Raw genomic sequence first — 20,707 nt, forward strand, 5'->3', positions numbered from 1 at the left:
GATCAACTTTTTACAGCCATTACAAAGAGCAGCTTGCTGTCGTCCGACGGAGCCATGTTCATCTTATTGTTCGCTTTCTCTAATCGGACTACTTAGCATATTATCAAAATCAAGCTAGTTTTCTGGTGCTCACGTAACTGCTGCTATCAGCAGAGGCAATTTGTCTGCATTAGAACTGGGTCGTAGAAGAGCTTTGAGAGGCTTTGATAATTGGATCTTGATTAGAATGTTAATGCATAAGACCCACTTGCCTACACTAGGTCGCAATTAACAAAATGTTCATTCATTATATATAAGAATAGTTCATATATAACCATGCGATCTATGAGAGAGACAGCCAGCGCAGCAGTTAACGCCGGCCATTTCTAATATTATGTAACCGAATTTACTCTTCATACGTGAAGATTTAGCATGCCCAAAGAAGAAATTAGCGCAGTCTGATGAACTCGTACAATGAGTATCGTAAACAGTTCAGTCCCTAATGGATGTCGTGTGTATATCCGTGTATATGATCCGCCTAATGTGGAACCTAGTCTCATACGCAATAGTTCGGAGTTGATATCTGAAAATGCAGGTTAGTTTAGCTGAACCAGAAAGTGACCACAATGCAGATTTATCTCAATAGGCAAACAACGAGCTAAAAACATGAAGGTACGCTGACTGGAAGGCTAACTCAATAAGGTTTCTCACGCTCTACAGATCCATATGGTCGTTGAAATTGATCGCAAACTTACTGGCCGTTGCCAGACATTTTCAGTTGATCCTCCCGAGTTTTCGATCATAGAGTCTAAACAAGTCTCCTTTCTCTTTTGTGCAGTTGATTGAGGAATCAACAAATGGATTTCAAAGATTGGATTATATGCCTGCCTAATTGCCTCAGACAGCGAGGACATGTCCTGATAACCTATATCCAGTCGAGTCTCAAGTGACAGCTTGAAAATATCCCTCGATAAATAATTTTTGGCCCGAATTCACAAAGTTCTATATCACACTTAAATTTATTCAAGCTTGGCTCTCTCGAGAATCCAGCAGGTCCCGTGGTCGGCATCACATCGGCGAGGTTGAATGCCATCGGCTACAGATAGTATCGTGAGCGTTGCAGACTTTCTGCAAATAGTCAAAAAACAAAAATTCATAAAAATTTAATACTTGTACTCCATCGAGAATACGTTTCTGGCGCGTGCCAAAGCTGCGTTGTTACTGTGTTGCTTGTAACAGATCCGATGGCGCCGCCCTCTGGTCTTATGTAAGCGGGTGAGAGTAGGAGAGCCCCTTGGACAGAAACTAAGGGAAATTGGCTCTTTCGAAGCCGGCCGATGTCCGACGTGAGTATACAGAGAGCAGAACGAAGGTGTAATGGCATACTGGCGAGTGACTCGAAGCTTTATTGAAACGTGCTAACCTTGGAGAAAACCTGCATGGCGAGAAACAGTCCATCAAAATGCCATAGGAAATAATTTAAAATTCTGGAATCTTAACATTGCTTCACGGAAAGGCGCACGGCACCTGTAGGATGTTTCCGACTGTAAAGCCTTGGTGAATCAAATGTTTGGCGGTAACTTGTTTAACAATCACTAATTCCAAGAGAAAATATTATGTCGTACCCTTCAGGAGCGGTATCCTCAACAACTAAAAGAAAACACAGGTTAGTACCTATAGGGCAGGCCATGCGTGTTGGTGCAGAACGTGTGCGCCGTTCGACAACATAAAGAATCTCTGGGCCATCGAAAAATGTGCCTCTGAATTTCGCTCAAGTCTATTCTAAAGCCACGCTGATTGATTCACGTAAATCAAACAAACTCTGCCCATATACCACTTTCGAGCACAGAGAAAAACAAATACTTGGGGAGTACGCTGTCGACAACAACTGTCAAAATCGTCGCGTCCTTAGGCAAACTGGAAACTCTTCGCCTCAAGAACGCCATATCTACACCGCAATGTAGCGAGTACGAGAAAAATAGCAAGGACGTTTGAGAGTAACGATAGACTCGAGTAACTTTGTTTCTGTCAACCTGCTACCAGTGCGAGATTTTAGTTTCATGCACACGATCGTGTGAAGTCACATGGCCGTATAGTAATGTAAAATAGAAACAATACAGACGATTTCTTTTCGGCAAGAAGTATCTATGCTTAATGTATAAAAATATCTATTCAGATAATTAATCGAACGTCGATTCATATTGGAGGCGTATAAACAAGCTGGGTATTTTACTAATAGCCAGTTTGAATCACTTATTAAAAAAAATTTAGCCCAAGAACCCCCGTTGCTACTTTATTCTGATGAAATGCCCTCGACGACTAAAGTCATCTGCATTGTTGAATGCCCTTTTAAAAAATGAATACGACCACGAATGTCAGCAGCTTCGAACCATTTCAATGTGAGAAAATTAATAAAGATTGATAATACAGGTATGTTAATGACTATCTAATAGAGAGACCGATATATTACTGGTACGTTAGGTCTATGATTTACCTAGTGCGGCCGGGTGGCATTCTGAACAAAAAGAAAAACTGAGCAAGTGCTTATTCAAGTTACCTGCACACACGGCTACCCCTGTGCACCCATACATCTGCTCGCTTATTGTATTTAAATGTACTATTATATACATCATATGAAATTAACTACACACATTTCTATACTTTTTTTTTGATGTTTTATTACTTTTGAGAAACCGTCATGACTAACGTCTAGCTAATGCTGAAACTGAGAGGCTCGTCTTCGAATGCTTGAGGCGTTTTTGAGACAGCTGTTGACGGGTTTACGTCTTTAAGAGATTCAGATTCTTGGGTGCTTAGTACATATAAGCTGCTCCGTGACCTTTCAGAATAGTCCCAAAGGACCTGTGCAAGATGTATAATTCCCTAATTCGGCAATTTTACAGCATGGATCGTTTTGCTTTTCCATGCTTTTGTTTACAGTGCCCAGAACGTTTGCTTGTTGGTCGCAAAACCTTTAGTACGAGTTGTGCATTCGGTGTTGATCTGAAGCCCGATCATCAAAGTCCTTTGCAGCAGTAACTCGTGGATGCTTGTTTTCACTTGTTTTGTTCCACGAAAGAATAGTCGTTAATCTCAAAACGTGGGCAGAACACAAAGCTCATATTCGAGGGCTATAAAAATTTGATCTCATTAGTAGGCCGGCAGGGGAGTGTGGTGGCACAAGTTCAAATACAGACAAGTTTCAGCTGATACGTTTTTATTTATATATATAGGCATCGCTTTAGACAGTCAGTACAACAAGAATAGCGCTACAACTGACCTATCGCGATTTGTTCGACACTGAGCGGGAAATAACAGGTATTTGGAAGAGTATGCCCTTTACGCTCGCCGTCTGCTAACGTTTTCGAGTTAACTATAGTTAAGGGTTTGTGGTAGCAGGTGTGCAACTGTCGAGGTAAATTCGGTCTGGCCTTCTCGATCATTACAACTAACACTCTCGATCCGTTCGCAAATTGTCGCAGAACCAATTTGTCCTACTCAAATTGTACTTTCATCTCTACCTGTCTCTAACAGTTGGAGCATGTTGGCAAAATTTACGCTGCCATAAATAAATCTGGTATTCTTATATATATATAAAATATATACATCCTTATATATATAGGATCAGTGCTCGCCATACGTATGTTTACGATATTTGTATACTTTTGAATATTAGCTCTCACGCCGACATTTTTGCATTGGACAATGACGCCTGTTGTATGGTATGGTATGGTATGAAGTGATCTAGACTATTATAGGTGAAGGGTGTGTCATACAATGTAAAATGTGTACCAACTGAACGTCTGTATAACGCACATAATGTTTAGGTTTTCGCCACCGCAGGACCTTGTTCCTGCACAATGCGTATGTTATAACACCGACGGCATGTAGGCATGCATTTTCGGTTTCATAAATGGGAAAATGCCAGATTAAACATACTCTTTTCGGCCTTTCTATTTATTATGAGCCTCCTCGACGGCTTTCATCTACTCACTGATGGACGCCGTACTACGCTTACCTGGACCAAATAACAGACTTTTTACCATCGTCAGTGCACTTTGTATTTAATAATGGCCAATTTCCGCGAAGCCCATACACGTATCTGTTCATCGCAAGCGTAGCTTCTTAATGGGTTCATCAAGCCGTTGTCGGTTTCGTAACGCTGGCTTCGTACGATGGAGCTCAGATGGCTAAGGTGGACGGGGGGGGGGGGGGATAAGCATTGTTGTTAGCGGTAGATACATTTGAATCGCACCTAGCGACAATGAGTCCAGTGGCCGAAAGCGTCAGGTTGCTGACTAAGCAATTGCCATTTTCTCGTGTTGATAATTTTTCTAATTTTTCATTTACATATGGTCATGTGTTACTTATAGCTTATTCTTTGCATTATATTTACATTACACAGATATATATTATTTACTCGGTTTTATTTACTATATACTTTATTATAGGGCAGTCATTTTCATCTTGAGCTCAAACTTGGAAAGGATATGAATTTCCTACCCTGCCATTATGAAATATTAGAAAAAAAAAAGGACGCGAAAAGAAATCCAGAAGACTCGCTTCCTTAGAATAACGACTTTCCAAATGAAAGATAAGGTCTAATTTAATAACCATTGTTTTGCAGGAGGCTGTACAAATAGTTCTTGTCGCACTCGAGAAGCCTAGCGGAGCACGTTTTTTAGTTTCAAGATGCTATTTTTCAACTACACTTAAGCAGTACTTTCAACTATAGAGATCTCGTCGTTCAGGTTGTTGTCACTATCCTAAATCGTTTCAGCAGCTCCTAAATTGTGCTTTCGAGATTGTGACTTATGGTGTCTCAAAAACGCTGTTGTTTGTTGTCCAAAATACCCATATCCTTGGATATCTTGGATAGATCCAAGGTAAAATTTTGCGATTTGAATAAAGCACTCGCGGAAAAACAAAGCTCTCTAACGGTAGGTGACGTTTGACGTCGAGCTAACATGAAATTATAGTAGGAAATCAAGGGACAAAAATAGCAGCTATCCATTTGACGACCTACATTAAAAGCGGTCAGGTTGCAGAAAGGTTACGAAAGTAGATTAGCCGGTTAGCTAAGAGGTTTGGGACGATGTCGTCAGCTAAAATGGCGTTACATGGGGATGATTCTGTCTGTGTCTCGCTGAATGAGCGCAAAATGACAAAACATTTTCAGATCAGGAAGTAAAGAGATATGTATTTCCATGTCGTTTATCGTCTGCGAACTGTTTCTTGCTGCATTCTCAGACAGATATTTTAGGCTGCTATTAATATTGTGTCTGCGAAGAAATGATGATAGAAAGCTGATTTCTCATATTTACGAGTTCATTGGTCTCTAAGTGCTTTAACTTCAGTTAGCGTTCTTCGGATTATATGGCCCCTCAAGGCTTTCCTAACAAACTGGTTTTCGAAGTTCAGTGTTTCGTCGCCTGTCAAAGATCCGAGGAAGGAATTCGAGATTACTCCTTCAAATCCCACTAATGAGACATAGGTACGACAGAGATTGTACGAGTGACTATTTATTGGTTCGCAAATCGGCACCGCCTTTTTACGGTAGTACATATATTTGTGGTAAAGGCGTCTTACGTTTGTTGTTTTAGTACATTCGTCTTAGCGTTTTTCCTAGCTTGGTAAAGCCGGCAAATTTCGTAACAACCAGTTAACTTAGAGCGCCCCTATATATATAGCATAGAAAATGCTATTCTATCAAGGCTATGCGGGGGCTGGCGTTGCGGAAAATCACGCGTTCTAGGGGTTGGTCGTCCTTTCAGTCACGTAAGCATTTACGTGAATGAATGAATGAATGATTCTGTTGGACGGCTTTTAGAAATCAATCAGAAATACAGATTTTTTTTCTAGTTGCAAAACTTACGAATAGGAAATGATGTGGGGTGCGACAACGTACTAAAGCTGATCATCAAGAAGGCCAACCAGCTGTGTTCAAGTATAAAAAATTAGCGATGATTTACTTTCAAAAGCGTTGCTAACGCTTGCGTACTTCATTTTAGCGGTGACGAAAGCGACCTGGACGAGCGAGACGACACGAAACGGTAAGTCTTCGCGTTAACGATATTCATATCTTCCACCTCTCCCAAACAATAAACAGGATAGAAAAATATAAAAAATTGTTTGATGCGGAGCTGAAGCTGGCCCGTATCCACTTCGGAGTTGAGAGAGTGATCAACTATAAGGTTGTTTTTATTAATTGTGTCCAATACCGCCGTAGGAAGAATCGAAATCTTAGCGAAAAAAAGCGTCGCGACATTTTCAACAAACTAATCAGTGAGCTTAATTCGATGGTGACGAAATCGTCGAGGAAAATGGATAAAAGTGCTGTATTGCAAGCAAGTATCGCCTATCTTCGCCACTTCAAAGGTAGCTTCTAACGTCTAGCCTAGATCGTTATCTGAGCTATGCTGTTTGTTTGATATGTTGCCACGAGGTTCTTTTGGTGTACTATTGCCATATCTTATCGTACATATGCAAACCGGTTATTGTTGATTCTAAATTGTTTCTACTAAAGCACATTAAGTCTTTGGTGTTTGTACTGTAATGAAGTTGTCGTAATGGCTTCGCTGACATCCCAGTTGATGGCTGTGCCAGCTGTTGTCCTCAAAGTTATAGTTAGAATGACTGATATTGAATTCACGAACATAATAGTTCTATTTTATAACTTCTTCTACACCAAAACGAAACGTATATGGAGCTAGCTTCACATGACTTCGCTACCTATGCAAAATCACATCGCCGTATTGGCATTCTATCATACGATTGTCGTATTAGCCCAGTGTTTCCTAAGTATAAGTAACATATATGTTTTACGCCATACATAGTGTTATATTTGTGCAACGTTTTGTATAAGGTGTCCCATATAAACCGAGTCGCCTAAAAAGACATTGTATTTCAGAGAAGCCTCAGAACATCGCTGAAGAACAGGCGTTAGATCGAAGCTGGTTCCCAGATTTTATTTCTGAGAATGACTTCTGCCGGGTAATTCTTGAGGTATGAAGACGTCTGCTCTAGATGTTTAACTACGCATTTTCAATGAACCTGACGCATAGCACACGGAAGTAGTTGTTAAGTCATAACGTGATCCGTTTTCTCAACATTTTTCATGCACGTTCGTGCTAGACGTACCAAGAGCACGCTTCATAACACAGCCAAACACACATAAACAACCCTTTGGTTGCACGCAGTGATTTCGCCTAGTTTCTAATATACTTATTCGTAAATTATGCCACAATCCACGAAGAAGTACCTTAACATTTTGTGAATCGATAATGTTATTACTTACAACAATGAGAAATGTTTAACTTTTTATCTCAGCTGTAAAACGTTTGTATTGTCGCTCGATAGGTCACGAAACGCTCGTCAGTCTTCTATTACCTCCAGATGAACCACTTGTTCGGCTTTCATCTTGATAGGGTTCTTCTAACTTAATATCACTTGCGATTGTCTGCATGTTTTTGCTTTTCGCTATCGCTAACTGAGATACTGTGTCTTCATTGCTCCTTCCGTCCTTCCTTTTTTCTACTTTGTTATTGATGTCAACGCGCGGATATTGGTTTATTTCAAATGCTATGATGCTATCGCGAATAACACATTATACGCGCGACAATTCTCGACTCTGCTTCGTGGTACCAACGATGTCGCGTTTATCGATTAGAGCCAAGACGCCTTCACGTTATGTGTTTCTTATAAGGGCGTCATAATGTACGTGTCGAATGCAGTGGCTTCGGTCCTCGGCTACGTGCCTCATTATCTGCGATCCGCAATATTTTCAATCGTACACAAGGACGATCATGCAGATATCTACAGTTTGTTGAGGGCTGCATCGGGGCTGGACGTTGCTCCCTTACGTGACTCCAACGTGGCCTTTACAATCGTAAGTGCAGAGAACGATATAAATAGCTGAAAGCCTAAAGTGAACTACATTTAGTATCTTTTGCTAGCTGTGATGTCGCAGACGCTACACTGTTTCTGATGAGGAAAAGCAAGGATCATTATCTGATGGGCATTGTACGAAGGCTGAGGGCGTGATCTTTTTCGATTATTAGAAGAAGCAACGGAAACCGTAAGAGGGGCAATTTGTAAGGCTTTAAAGTATGAAAGCTTTCCGAAGCGTAAGAGATGTCGTAATTTCTAAAAATTTTAGCGCTTTACTTCAGATACTTCACATGCGTTGGGGCCCGCTGCGAACGCATCCATCCGTACAAACGGCAGTCTACGAGCCTTTCAAGCTCGTGGGATATTTTCGCAATTACACCGAAGGTAAGCCTCGGACACTATTGCTACCATTTTTTTTAAAAATTTTTTTTAAAATTAATCTTACTATCAAAATAATCACAATCGAAATTCAAAGTGTAAAAAAAACCGAGGAAAGAATCAGCTTAATACCCTAACTACACTTACAGTTTTCGATGATTTCGATTCTTAAGCTATAGCACTTTGTTGTTGGCCGCCTTTCAAGGTCCGACGATCTCAGTTCAAGGAAAAGACCGGTGGCATCCATGTTTTGTCGCTGTAGCATTACCCCTACGACTAGGGCAAGTGACACGCGAACTGATGGTCCCCGACGATACCACGCTCGAGTTTATATCACATCACAATATGGAATGGAAATTCGTCTTTCTAGACACCCGGTAAAATGAAGCGTGTCTGAGTCGTTCAGAGCACAATATAGAAAATAATCCATAGGCATTTTAAAGGCTAGCGGTATTCTCTGGTTCACGAAGTTCGATACCAAGCACGAACGACCAATTTGATGCTAGAATAAAATGAGAACACGAATACTTATATCCGAGCCGTCGAAGGGCCCTCCATAACATCTTTTGACTAACCTCTTTGAATCATCCTGTGCCATTGGCTAACATCAAATAGGAAGACAACATAGGACTAGTCATCTGTTAGTGAGCATAAAGCTTTTGCCGCTATTAGCTGCACACTCCGGTGCAGCGAGGAAAGAACTTTGCATGGACCTTATACCGGAAGCATTTTTTCCAACAAAGACATTCTCTTAAATGTTGCTTGATGTTACTACTGACACAGCCTTAATTTACTTTAGGGCTGCAAATATAATTGGGTATCTACCATTTGAGCTCATTGGCACTTCAGGCTATAACTATTATCACGTTGATGATCTGAGCAGAATCGTCCAAGGTCACCGTTCACGTAAGTATCGATGGCAAAACATAATCAATGCTGATCTGAGTTAACTTGGTATTACTTTTTCCCTCCTCCAACTGTACCTATGAGCTAAAATAGCCCGCTCAACCCAAGCTACTAGATGGCGCTGTCACTTTAGATATTAATGATTTGCAAACCAAATATCATCGCAAGCCAGTTCTGCTCTACGTAAAGAAAGAAAATAGGACGGCGCAAGTGTTTTTGCCGCCACTCACTATGGTAACTTCGGTCATTGGCTCATTTACGTAATGTATTTGGAACATATGTTCGGAGGTAGTGCTTCAGACTGGAGAAGGATCATCTTGTCACTATCGGTTTTTGACAAAAGGACAACAGTGGCTTTGGCTACAGACTCGTTACTACATCTCGTATCAACAATGGACCTCAAGGCCGAGGCATATCGTCTGCACCCATCGTGTACTCAGGTAAATAGGACTGGAGTTCGTAACATGCAAACAACAAACATTGACGCTTTCTTGTACATCAAATCTCCGTTTCTGCTTACATGTCAACTAATAGCTACAGCGAACGCGATGCCGCCCTTAAATCTGCTCGCTGCTCGGCTGGTTCAGGATCTTCAGGAGCAGCGACAGGCACTGGTGGAGCAGGAGCTTCGTCAAGTTCTTCGGCAGGACAATCGACGGCGTCGATAAACTGTGGAAATGTTCGCGAAAGGACACCTACCTATAGTACGAACGGAAGTAACGGTTTCGAATTAGTGGACCAAGGCTCAGATAAAGCTATGGGAACCTGGGGAGGTTACTCGTTTTCAGGATCATCAGTTTCAACCCTACTATCCACACCGAGGTCTTACGAATCATCGTATTCGTGCAGTTCTCGAAGCAGCATCTCGCCCAACCCATCGGAGCAGTCATGCAATGGTGCGCTGTTCATTCTTGACAAATAATTCTATTATCTGATATGTACCTTGCCTGTTACAGATAACGCTATCGTAATTAAATTACCTGCCGTAGCTTTGTTGCATTCATAACAAATACTATTTGTAGAGTAGAGATAAAACTATTTAGCTTTAATCAAGCATTATACAGTAGCTCTTAAGGGTATATACGAATTTAATGTTGATTTTCATTTTATACTATTAAAGCTATTTTGCCCATTTTTGAATTTATGCTTGCCACTGGTTAGAGTCGTCGTATAAATCATCGCAATGCCTAAGTGAGAACTCGCTTATGGACGACTCATCATTTTTGTTGCCGTTGACTGACTCGTGGTTGTGTCCCGGAACGAATGATATGGAACAAGCTTACACCAAACTCGAACCGAATCCTGTCTTCGAGCCTTGCGGTACTTCAGCGATGGCCACGGAGTCACCAGCCGCCCCTGGGCCTAGTACTTCGTCGTTCTGTTCGACGCCAGAAAGTTCTCGCTCTAATTATCCTACTGCGTCCGCTGAGAGGTATAGTTCGCTTGAAAAGATTATCGACATATTCCATTTGTTTCGTTAGCGCCAGCAGAGTAACCAGAGAGGTACAAATATATAAAAAAAACTCGTCATAAAAGTGAGATACTAAGATGCCTCTAAAAGGTGTTCCTTTTACCAAGTAAACTAGGGAACCAATTTGAGATTTTCTCCGATATACATACTCCGGTAGGGGAAAATTTCCCGGTGATATCGAGGTTAGTAGATACTTTTCGTGCATACCCTTTCGGTAAGTGTCGTAGACTAGATTTAGTCCTGCCTTATTGCTATGGTCTGTGAAGAGGAAGTCGGTTGCCTTATCTATTTCTCATGCATTGCCTCTGAACATGTCTGATTAAAATCATCGATGTTGATTTATTATGCTTGTATACTTGTAGACATTTAAAAAAAAGACAACGACAGCTTCGAAATCAAATTCTGCGGCAGCAGTACGAGCTGGCCAGTATCTCACAGCAACTCGAACAATCTGAGCAGGTAAATCGTTCAGAAACTGTTTCTTCCTTACCATCAGGGCCCTTCTAAGGATGTCCATATACATTAAGTGAATAGATCTTGCTTATTCTTCTAGTATACGAATTTTGAAATAGGGCAAAAGATAGCATGAGCATATGTGGCCGTCAGAGCTGAGTTAGTAACATGTCTGTCCTGTTGTCGATATACGAAGGAAACGTTCGACTCGCTTATTAATACCACCAACCGAATTCGAACACAGTCAATGAATCCTACTATGCCTGGGACATCTGGCACGGCGCAAAGCGCCATCTGGGACCCGACGCCACCAAACTGGCCAAATCACCATTATTTCACCGCTAGTTCTAACGCTTCAGAACTCAACGAGCGCTTCAAGATTCCCTCAGCTCAGTATTTTAACGGAGTTCTCGATGAGGTAACAACCTAATCATATTCAGTATGATTAGAGCTAGCAGTGAATACGAAAGAGTGACACTTAAGCGTCGCGCTGCTGTGATCCTTTGCCTAAGCTTTAGGTCGTTGTTTGATATCGTCGTAGAACTTATCTATACACAAGTTCTCCTTTCAACTATCGCCCCATATATCTCTTAATTTAGTATCGACTTATCAGTATTTTTTTTTGGTTAAGCATTTAACTTCAGAAATGATTTCAGCATATGAGTTGATGTCGAGTTAACATGTTAACGTTAAAGGTTTTAGCGTTTACGGAAACACACGAGAATGCTCTTCGAGCACTCTATGTATTCGATAACAATTCCGAAAAAAGCTATGGAGGCTGCACAGCCACAGGATCGAGCAGGCGCATCTCGTGGCTCCCCTCAATAGTGAAGTCCAAAAGGCTTTAGCTACAACATGCTGCGAGGCACAGCAGGCCGACTGCGGGCCAGTTGCGTAGTGGCCCGGTTTTATATACGATATGATACGTCTATTACAGGCGACTGCGCGCCTACTTCCTCTGCCGGATGAAACGTTATTGAGTTCTGATTTTAGCCTGTCGTCATCGGACAACTCGTACATCGAAAACGAGAGCTAATGTGAGCGATTAATTGCTCGAAGATTTCAGTAAACGTATAAAACGAATGTACGTCTACAGACCATGCAGAACAAGTAATTCAATCAATGACTTGATATCATTTAAAGCCTTATGTATATGCATATGTTCCCAGATCGTACGTAAGTGGTTGAGACCGCATTTTTCAGTTTACTTAGAGTTCTCTGCCAAGGTTCGACTATGATGTGAATCGGGTTAACATTTAATGCTGGCTATGTTAGGTTCGTTTTATTGCTGAATATCATTGAATCTATATTCAAAAGGCTTAAGAAAGCCAAAAGCCGTATAAAATATATAACACGATTGAAAATACTTCCTTCGTACAATTACCAGATAGATTTAATACACACGAAATTAGCGTTGTACGGTTTGTAGCTAGTACATTTGCTCCTTGATATAGTAAAGCATCAACGGTACTTTATCTAGCTAGTTACTTCCAAGTTTATTTTTTGTCTAGCAATGAATTTTCCCTAAATTAGCCTGAGCTCGGAAGGACAAGGTCAATGGCACTTACGGCCTGGCTGACAGAATCAGTTGTAAGGAAGCTGTCTAAGTGGACAGCATCGTTGCATTGAACGGTGCACTAGCGGGTATAAGACACTGTTTTAATTGCCATTCAACCCGTGCCTGTATGTAGTGCCCCGCATGATATACGCGCTTAAAGTTAGACGTCGAACGATTAGAGGGAAGGTTGTGTGCTTCTTGTGCACGCTTAGGTAGTTACACAAACGTACACAAGGTCTACACACGTAATCGACCCAACAAAGCAACGTAAGGCTTTTTCTAATGTAGCGCTGCCACAGCATTTCGTATTTTTGTTGAGACTGTTTCCAGCTGCTGCCTTAGCCCTGGCGCTGATGTGTGCTGTCTCGTTATAAAGGTCACCTGCGGGAGCTGGCATCTGATCTGTTGTGTACTGAATTTGTGCAGCGACGCGGAAAGTAACATTCGACATTGAGCGAGAGTGCCTGTGGATGCGTACTTGTTCGTGCGGATATCGTAAAGAGTTCGGACGTCAGAGACGCTGATGCTTTGATTAAACCCCACCCGAAGTCCTGCCTCAATGCGAAGTAGACGGCTAAATTCTTTCCATCGGAAGATTTTAGGTACACACCGGGCTGGAAATGACCAAATCAGTGTAGTCGTCATTCAGATTTCAAGTTATCACCACAAACGTCTTTAAGTTACAAGAAAAAACAGTAAGTATTTGCTAGTATCTTGCATGGTAGAGACAATACAGCTAGCATTAGTCCATCCTTTAGAACAGAGAGATCTTGGACCAGCGGTCAAACTACGTGGAAACTTCATTTCGTCATTCGAAACAAGCCAAGCATCCGTAGGATATACTTTTTACTACATAAGCGCGTCTCCACAACATGTTTGGCTTAAAAATAGCTCCAGCTTTGATTCAATTCGGAATTCAAGTACCGTTTATCTATGATCGAATGGCAGTTGCCAACAGACTAGCTGTGATACGATCCGAGCTCGATGTTTAGAAGGGCCACGATAGGACAGACAGGCCCGCGCCATACGCGCCCTCAGTGTAGAAGACCCGGCTTGTTAGACTCGTAACTTGCAGTTTATACATTGAGTTAGTATGTGGCAAAACGCGATAATCAGATACAGATACAATGTGAATTCGCAATATCAACAGGAGCAGGTGCAGGACGTCCAGTCATGGGCCAAACTGAAGATATGGAACACCGCTTCGCGCAGCAGGCTATCAGGACGAAGGGTAGTAGTCGTCTTCACATTAGCTTTATACCATTTCGCTGGGAAGAAAAAGACCTCGAAGATCTAGTGCGTCCATATGGTCATCCTGTTAACGCTGAAATAATTTCCAATAGCCGCGGTTCAATGGTATGTGTATAAGCATACAGCTAGAGAACTGGAAACGTGCCTTCTACTAATGTATAACATGCATCGTCTTACGCTGAAGAACAAGAACTTTTTTCCATTCTGAAACGCAGCATTTTCGTAGAAACTATCTACACCAATCGGCATGCCTGTAACAAACCTTTTGGACAGACATATGAATTTCAATGTTTCGAATAAATGTACAATAGCTCATGACTTTCACATCAGCCTGTCGGAATACCGCTTCTCTAATGTCGTGCGTATTGTTTTCCCGCGTCGCGGCCGAAACTCTATTCAGCCAGTATCTATTATATGAAAGAGTTGATAGCGTGTTTGTGTTGCATTGCTATCATAAACTGACACCCAACTACAAGGTGGACATGCATGGCAACCGAATGGAGTCGAAAAAGAGCTACTTTTGATGAACAGAATTATTGTGAAAGAGATCTGATAACAATCAATGCAGGCCATAGCTCTGTGATAAATTCTCAAAAACAATATTTAACAGCTATTCTGGACCTTTTTTATTATTATTTTTAACTGAAATGTATCTGCAACGATCTCGATGTTTATACTGTTTACCATGAATATTGTCCCCGTGCATGGGAATATACGAGAATGGGTATACGAGAGCAACTACAGTTTTTTTCCCCAGAATAGACTATATGGACATAAAATGGTGTCTCTGAAATCAGAAAACTGCAATCGCGCTGATAACGGCCATGACCCACTGGGTCAACAGGCAACGTTGTCTTACGCCCTGCTAACACAGGGGTACCCGTTGTGCATTCGTTTCTAGTGCCGCGACAGATAGAGGCAGTCAACTTATGAAAATTGTAAAGGTCGATCGATGACACATTCCTACACATCCTAACAACAGCATTACATAAGCAGTATCTAATACGTGTGTTTATTTTTCTATTTAAACGTGCCGCATTTACATTACGTCTTTTGAAACTAGGGTTTTGGCTTCGTTACAATGCCAGATATAGAGGCGGCCAAGACGACGATTCATGCACTGAACGGCAAACTCATCAAAGGTCGAAACATAGAGGTAAGCAAAAAGCTATTCCTAGAAAATGTAAGGCTCATGTCGACAGGAACGCCTATGTTAACAACTGGACCTTTCATTAGAAAGCAGGTGATAAAAAAATCAGCAAATGTATATGGTTCTTCATTTATTGAATAGAGAGCGGCTATGAACGGTTAAAATCAGAGTCTTTTCGCTTAGCCAGTTACAAAGCAAACGTGTCAAGATCAAACTTGTGTAAATATGCTTAAATAATGGACAGGTCTGCCGCCCAACAGGCCGACGATGACCTGTTGCCAGGTGTCTGTTTAAGAAAAACGTATCGCGAACTAGGTTTTTTTTAAGCTGTAAAATGCTGACATGTCGTACATCCACAGATACGTGATTGCATGCACCTTGTGATCTCCTAGTGATAAGTATTGCTTAAATTATTGTATTATTTGTATATCCGCTGATTTCGATTGAAATTTTTACTCGTAGGTAAATTTTGCGTCCCCTCGAAGGTCCCGACAGAACAAAGGTCGGCGAACGTCGGAATCTGCCCCGCAGCATCCGGAGCCGCCGACAGTCATCAGCGTCGCTACGGCCGAGGACGAACCCACCATTCCGAAAAGAGATAAGGCAAGTTGCCATATGTCCGATGGCAAGCGGATCGCAATGTCTCAAATCTTGCACCTCAAAGCCAACCCTCATGATATCTGCAAGATATGCGCACCTCCCGTTTATGGCAAGGTCACGACGAACAGAAGTCTGTCACAGAAGAACAGCGGATTGTCTTTGTATTCACGGCGTGCGCTTGTCGCCAGCAATCATATCTATATGGAGTCCAAAAAATCGCCCGTGACTTTAGCGGAAGTCGACACAAGTACACCGATCATATCAGAACCTGATTATGACGTCGCCCCGCTGTGCTATCAGAACCTCTGTTCTTCAACACGTTTTCGTTTCGATTCCAAGAGCACAGACTCCGACCTTTATGACAGTAGCAGTTCTTTTAGAGCCCTACAACAGGACGTAAGCAACGCAATGCAACAGTGCGAACCAACACATCCATTTCCCCTGGATGATCCCGGTAGAGATTACCCCATTTCGATGAAGAGTACAGTAACAAGCGACTATTCAGACCGAAAGATAGAACGCGAATTGTACAGTTTGTTTTCGCCTGAAAATAGAGAGCTGAGCCAGGCCTATGAGGCATTTACAGATTGGGCTATGCGTTAATACCTGCTAACCTTGTTGGGTCTCGTTGGTGAACTTGTTGTTGTTGTTGTGGTGGTGGTGGTGGTTGTTGTTGTTGTTGTTGTTGTTGTTGTTGTTGTTGTGGAACAGACGAGACCCGGTAGTAGAACTAGCGAGGTGAATGCAGATTGCAGGTGTGCAATAGACGGACAAAGACTACCTAAAAAAAATAAGTAATCGGATGGACCCGTTGTGAACGATAGGTGATGACCACGTCTATCCACGTGTTTCGAATACCCAATTCCCTTAATTGTTGTTGAGACGACCGCACCTACGTACACGTCACAAATGGAACCATCAGTCGCAATTTGCGCATTTTAGTCATACGCGCATTGCACGCTTCGAAAACAGCGGAGCTCACAATTGCCGCGGCGACCGCCGATAATCTGCTGAATGGGAATTTGTAAAGGACTTCCAGCGGCTTGTTATAGAACGGTAGCGTAATGCGCCCACTGTTGTAATTATTATCATCATTATCACTTTTATCACACAATTCGTTCGTTACATGGAAGCAGCAGGGGAAAGTCTCACACAATATTTCGAAAATGGCCTGCAAACTAAACTCTACTCCGTGTAAAACTTGTTGTTAAATATTGTAAACCCTGAAAAGAACGTAGGTTTGCTTTATGAGAACGCTTCATACGTATCTCGCCCCTATAGCGTATTATGTCGACGACACATCAAGCACTTATAGAAAAAGAAAGTGACGAAAAGCCGAAGAATCATCATTTGTGCAATGTTCTTAAGATTGTGGGATGGCCAGAGGTTTTCGCTAGGCTTTTCCTGAACCAGTCAGGCCTTGTCTACTACACTACCTTAACTTTAATGTATACATTTTTCAGATCTTGTAATATATGTAATACTAGCACACACAATGTAGGCTAAGTATGATGTAACATACAGCGTCACCTGATCTTATCGACATGGGGTTCCATCGTTTTAACATGACCGACCTGTTTATTCTGTATTTGTTTAGTTCGCAATACAGCAGGAATGCGGGGCAGTTCCTACATGTCTGTAGCATAGAGGAGTGCATTTCATAATGCCACCAAGTGTTTTCATATTTAACTAATAATAACCATAAGAAATTACTTGATAATATGCGAAAGTAAGGCGACTACCGTAACGTAAATATTTGAGCAATTCATCTTATTTTATCATAGCGAATTGAGGAAGCCGACGTTAATTATCATATCCAGTAAGACACTAGTCACTTTCTCGAACAATAAACACTTGAAACATTGTGAACTTACTAATATGGCTGGGTTATTTTTTTTTCTTTTCGATTCTAGACTTTCGAGATTCGTTGGTAGCGTGAATATGTGTATGGGTATATGGTAAACATAGTTATAAATATATATGGCTAGATTCGACCAAATCATCATGTTGTCCGAAATCGCGCGATTTTTGAAATCGTTGCTGTGCCTCAGAATTATCTATACACGCATCATCGTCTTGCTTCGTACTGCGATTTTTCACGCTACATTAGGGCATCATTAGGAAATGCCGTATTTTCTGTAATTTGAATAAATTAAACACGTAACGTAATGAGACAGTTACAATGACTTATTGTAAAGCAAAAACAGTGCACTGCTAGCGAACTGCAATGAGTTTTATCTCACATCTTGAGATTTAAACCAGCTTTCCCCAAAGTGGCGCTCTGACTGCGGTATTGACCATTTATCCAATCGGCTAATGTTTTCTTCCATAAGCCGTCTTCGTCGTCTAACGGTTCAAGGCTTTCTATGTTATCCAAAAGCAATGCCAGAACGTATAGAAGGCGCCACCATGCGCAGAATCCTAAGACTATATAAAAAAATAACAAGCCAACTAAAGTTTTCCGCTATGACGTTAGCAGCTATTATAATTGCCAAACAAAAATTCGTTAACCATATACAAAATGTGATGTTTATTTTGTGACAGTTCTTATAGCATCCAAATAAATATCGGTGTAGGTATTTGTGCATACTTTAATTTGGAATCTAGATTTAGTCGAATTGAAACCTGCGAGAAATCTATCCAAACCAATAGAACATTGGCATAAAGTACTTGTAACAATACAATCTTTGACTAGTTTTTACTGAATCATCAAGTCATTAGTGAATTCTGTGTGCGACAAATAAACTAGACAAATTCGGTGGATGCCAACGCCCTAATAGCTTATACGAACTGAGTTTAACCAGATTGTACGAACTCCAGGATCTGAACGGGCAGCGGTCCAGCTAGAAACTAAAAAGATTTCCTCACTGCGAACAAAATATTCCTATATTGCAACTTCCTTGGGTACGAAAAGCTAATTTGAGACAACACCATGCGCGGTGCCCTTTTGTGTCTCAACGTGGGAAAAGATACCTCAATACGACGTAATATCTTTCTTTCACAGTGTGGGAACTAATACAAGGTCATGAGAGCTTACGCAATAGGAAAGTTACTGATCCAGACAGGGTTTGCAACGAACACCCCAAATGTGCCGTCGTTCCGGCGCCTCGTTGAATGACACTGGTTAACCAATGCTTACGTACTGGGATATCTTCAGCTCAGTGGAAAAATACTACCCTGTTAGAGGTCCCCAAAGGAAGGAGCGACCCATGCGGGGAGAAGCGAAGAAAAGTATCTGCTATGAACTGCTCCCCGACATGTTGACTGAGAGACTAAAGAGTTACTTAGAAAGCGTACGCGTCATCCCGACAGAGCTGCATGGGTTCTTGAGAGAATGCTCCACAGAAAGGGCGTGCAGAATCCTGGCGCACTGGCCCCGCCATGCAAATCGCTATACGCGCTGTTCCTCCACATCAAAACGGCTTTCGACCAGACGCCCAAGGACAAGGTTATGCTCTGGCTGGCCCAAAGTGAACGTCCTTGTAGATCTTCTTGCTGTGATTTTACAGAAGAACAGAACAACCATCGATTAGGAAGCGAATGAACTTCCGCCTTTCACACGACAACATGCCTGGCTTAAAGAGACAACGTGTGTCCGGTCATACTTTCCGTCCTGCTGAAGGGCATCTCTCATCAAATAAGGGGGCAGAGATAATCAGCCAGAGTCATCTTGTACGCCGACGACTTAGTGATATACGGGTCGAACAGGTTCCAACTGCAGCAAGCTTTAGCCTTGCCCGACGCGGGGGCAACAGCTTTGGGACTAACCATAAATCTGACCAAGACAAAGGTGATGAAGTTCAGAAGCGGAAGCAGGACAGGGTCTTGTATTTTGCCGGGGCGCCTCTTACCGAGTGAAACTGCTCATCATTCTTGGGACTGTTGTTCTTAGCGAATCGCAGAAGTTTCACTAAACACTTCACTGGAAGATATATGAAGGTGGTGCTGGTGGCAACCAAATCGCTTCATTGCTTGTCCTTCACAACCCTTTGCAGCTCATCCGCCTTCAAAGTTGCTCCAACTGTAATGTATGAGATACGCATAATTTTCGAAGATGTTACTGTACTAATGAAATCGCATCGAAGGCTCTTTTGCGAAAAGAGCACTGGCATTACGCTATTAATGGCGATTCGAAACCGTGTATTTTTCGGCCGATTCGCCGGTGCTGTCAGAGAACATTCCCTGTTGCTTTGAGCTCCTAGAAACGGAGACCTTCAAAGTGAATCCTTAAAAAATTATCGGAGATCGATAGAGATACGTTTGTTTGGAGAGTGATGGAGAGCGATGGGTGGAAAGGGACATACAAGTTCAACAGACTCCATGCCATCATTGGCTTTGCCCTGCATGAGTTCTAGCATGGAGATATATGTAGGCGCTTCAGATGTGGGAAAAATTGTGATAGACGTCGCTCGTTAACCCCTAGTACCATCCCTACAGTCCACTTGGCAAAGGTCTCAAATTAGTTTTATGAATTCAACAAAATTCGTGTGATGCAGACTATTTTACATGGTTCTATATATCCTCCCAGATATGGTGATACTGTGTTGTAGACCTATATCTGTGAAATTTTTTAAGAAGCTTTTGACTAACACTAGCAAATAGGAATAAGTAAAGCTTGATTGGAAACGAGCGTGTTGTTTAGCTAGCTGCGTAGAAAAGGCTGAATCTTCATCTTATCAGGTGATCCAGTCATGCTAATCCAAGAGTGCCCTGTAGATAATCAAGCGACATCTTCCTGTACCGTGGCCCATGGAATAAAGGGCCCAAACTTTGTTTGGAATTAGCACGAATGGATAAAATTTGTTTAATATACCACTGATAAACCTATCTTAGAATTACTTTTCTTAGAGTTACTTTTTGTAATGGTTCCCCTATTTCTCCCCTATACCGTTGTCGTATTCACTTCTCGACTTAAGAGTAATATTTTAGGAATTTTGACAAATTTTTTTTGCCTTTTACAAAGAAAACAATGAAACTGAGTGTAGAGTGCCATTGAACACAATATTAAATCGTATATTCCTTCAAACCATGCGAATTACCAGTAGTAAATGTAAACAAATTAAGCATACTG

At 41.7% G+C, this 20,707-nt stretch overlaps 2 protein-coding genes and 1 long non-coding RNA gene across 3 annotated transcripts; all 3 read left to right on the forward strand.

Annotated features, from left to right (window-relative positions):
• The first annotated feature begins 568 nt into the window (after positions 1 to 568).
• Positions 569 to 10,075, forward strand: LOC111265238 (circadian locomoter output cycles protein kaput). Its single transcript, XM_086970407.1, has 9 exons — positions 569 to 574; positions 6,003 to 6,366; positions 6,845 to 6,984; positions 7,649 to 7,871; positions 8,151 to 8,253; positions 8,421 to 8,624; positions 9,047 to 9,153; positions 9,446 to 9,593; positions 9,688 to 10,075. Exons 1-9 carry the CDS (start codon positions 569 to 571, stop codon positions 10,073 to 10,075), a joined length of 1,683 nt encoding a protein of 560 aa, XP_086826533.1.
• A 541-nt stretch (positions 10,076 to 10,616) lies between these two features.
• Positions 10,617 to 12,265, forward strand: LOC147752844 (uncharacterized). Its single transcript, XR_015312975.1, has 2 exons — positions 10,617 to 11,495; positions 12,015 to 12,265. It is a non-coding gene; the product is annotated as an uncharacterized LOC147752844 (long non-coding RNA).
• Positions 12,266 to 13,285: 1,020 nt separating this feature from the next.
• LOC111265220 (uncharacterized) lies at positions 13,286 to 17,513 on the forward strand. Its single transcript, XM_022841713.2, has 4 exons — positions 13,286 to 13,330; positions 13,786 to 13,866; positions 14,950 to 15,042; positions 15,499 to 17,513. Exons 3-4 carry the CDS (start codon positions 14,968 to 14,970, stop codon positions 16,237 to 16,239), a joined length of 816 nt encoding a protein of 271 aa, XP_022697448.1. The 5' UTR covers positions 13,286 to 13,330; positions 13,786 to 13,866; positions 14,950 to 14,967; the 3' UTR covers positions 16,240 to 17,513.
• Positions 17,514 to 20,707: the final 3,194 nt, after the last annotated feature.

The sequence above is a fragment of the Varroa jacobsoni genome, unplaced genomic scaffold (assembly GCF_002532875.2).
Source record: "Varroa jacobsoni isolate VJ856 unplaced genomic scaffold, vjacob_1.0 scaffold_945, whole genome shotgun sequence".
NCBI classification, from domain to species: Eukaryota; Metazoa; Arthropoda; class Arachnida; order Mesostigmata; family Varroidae; genus Varroa; species Varroa jacobsoni.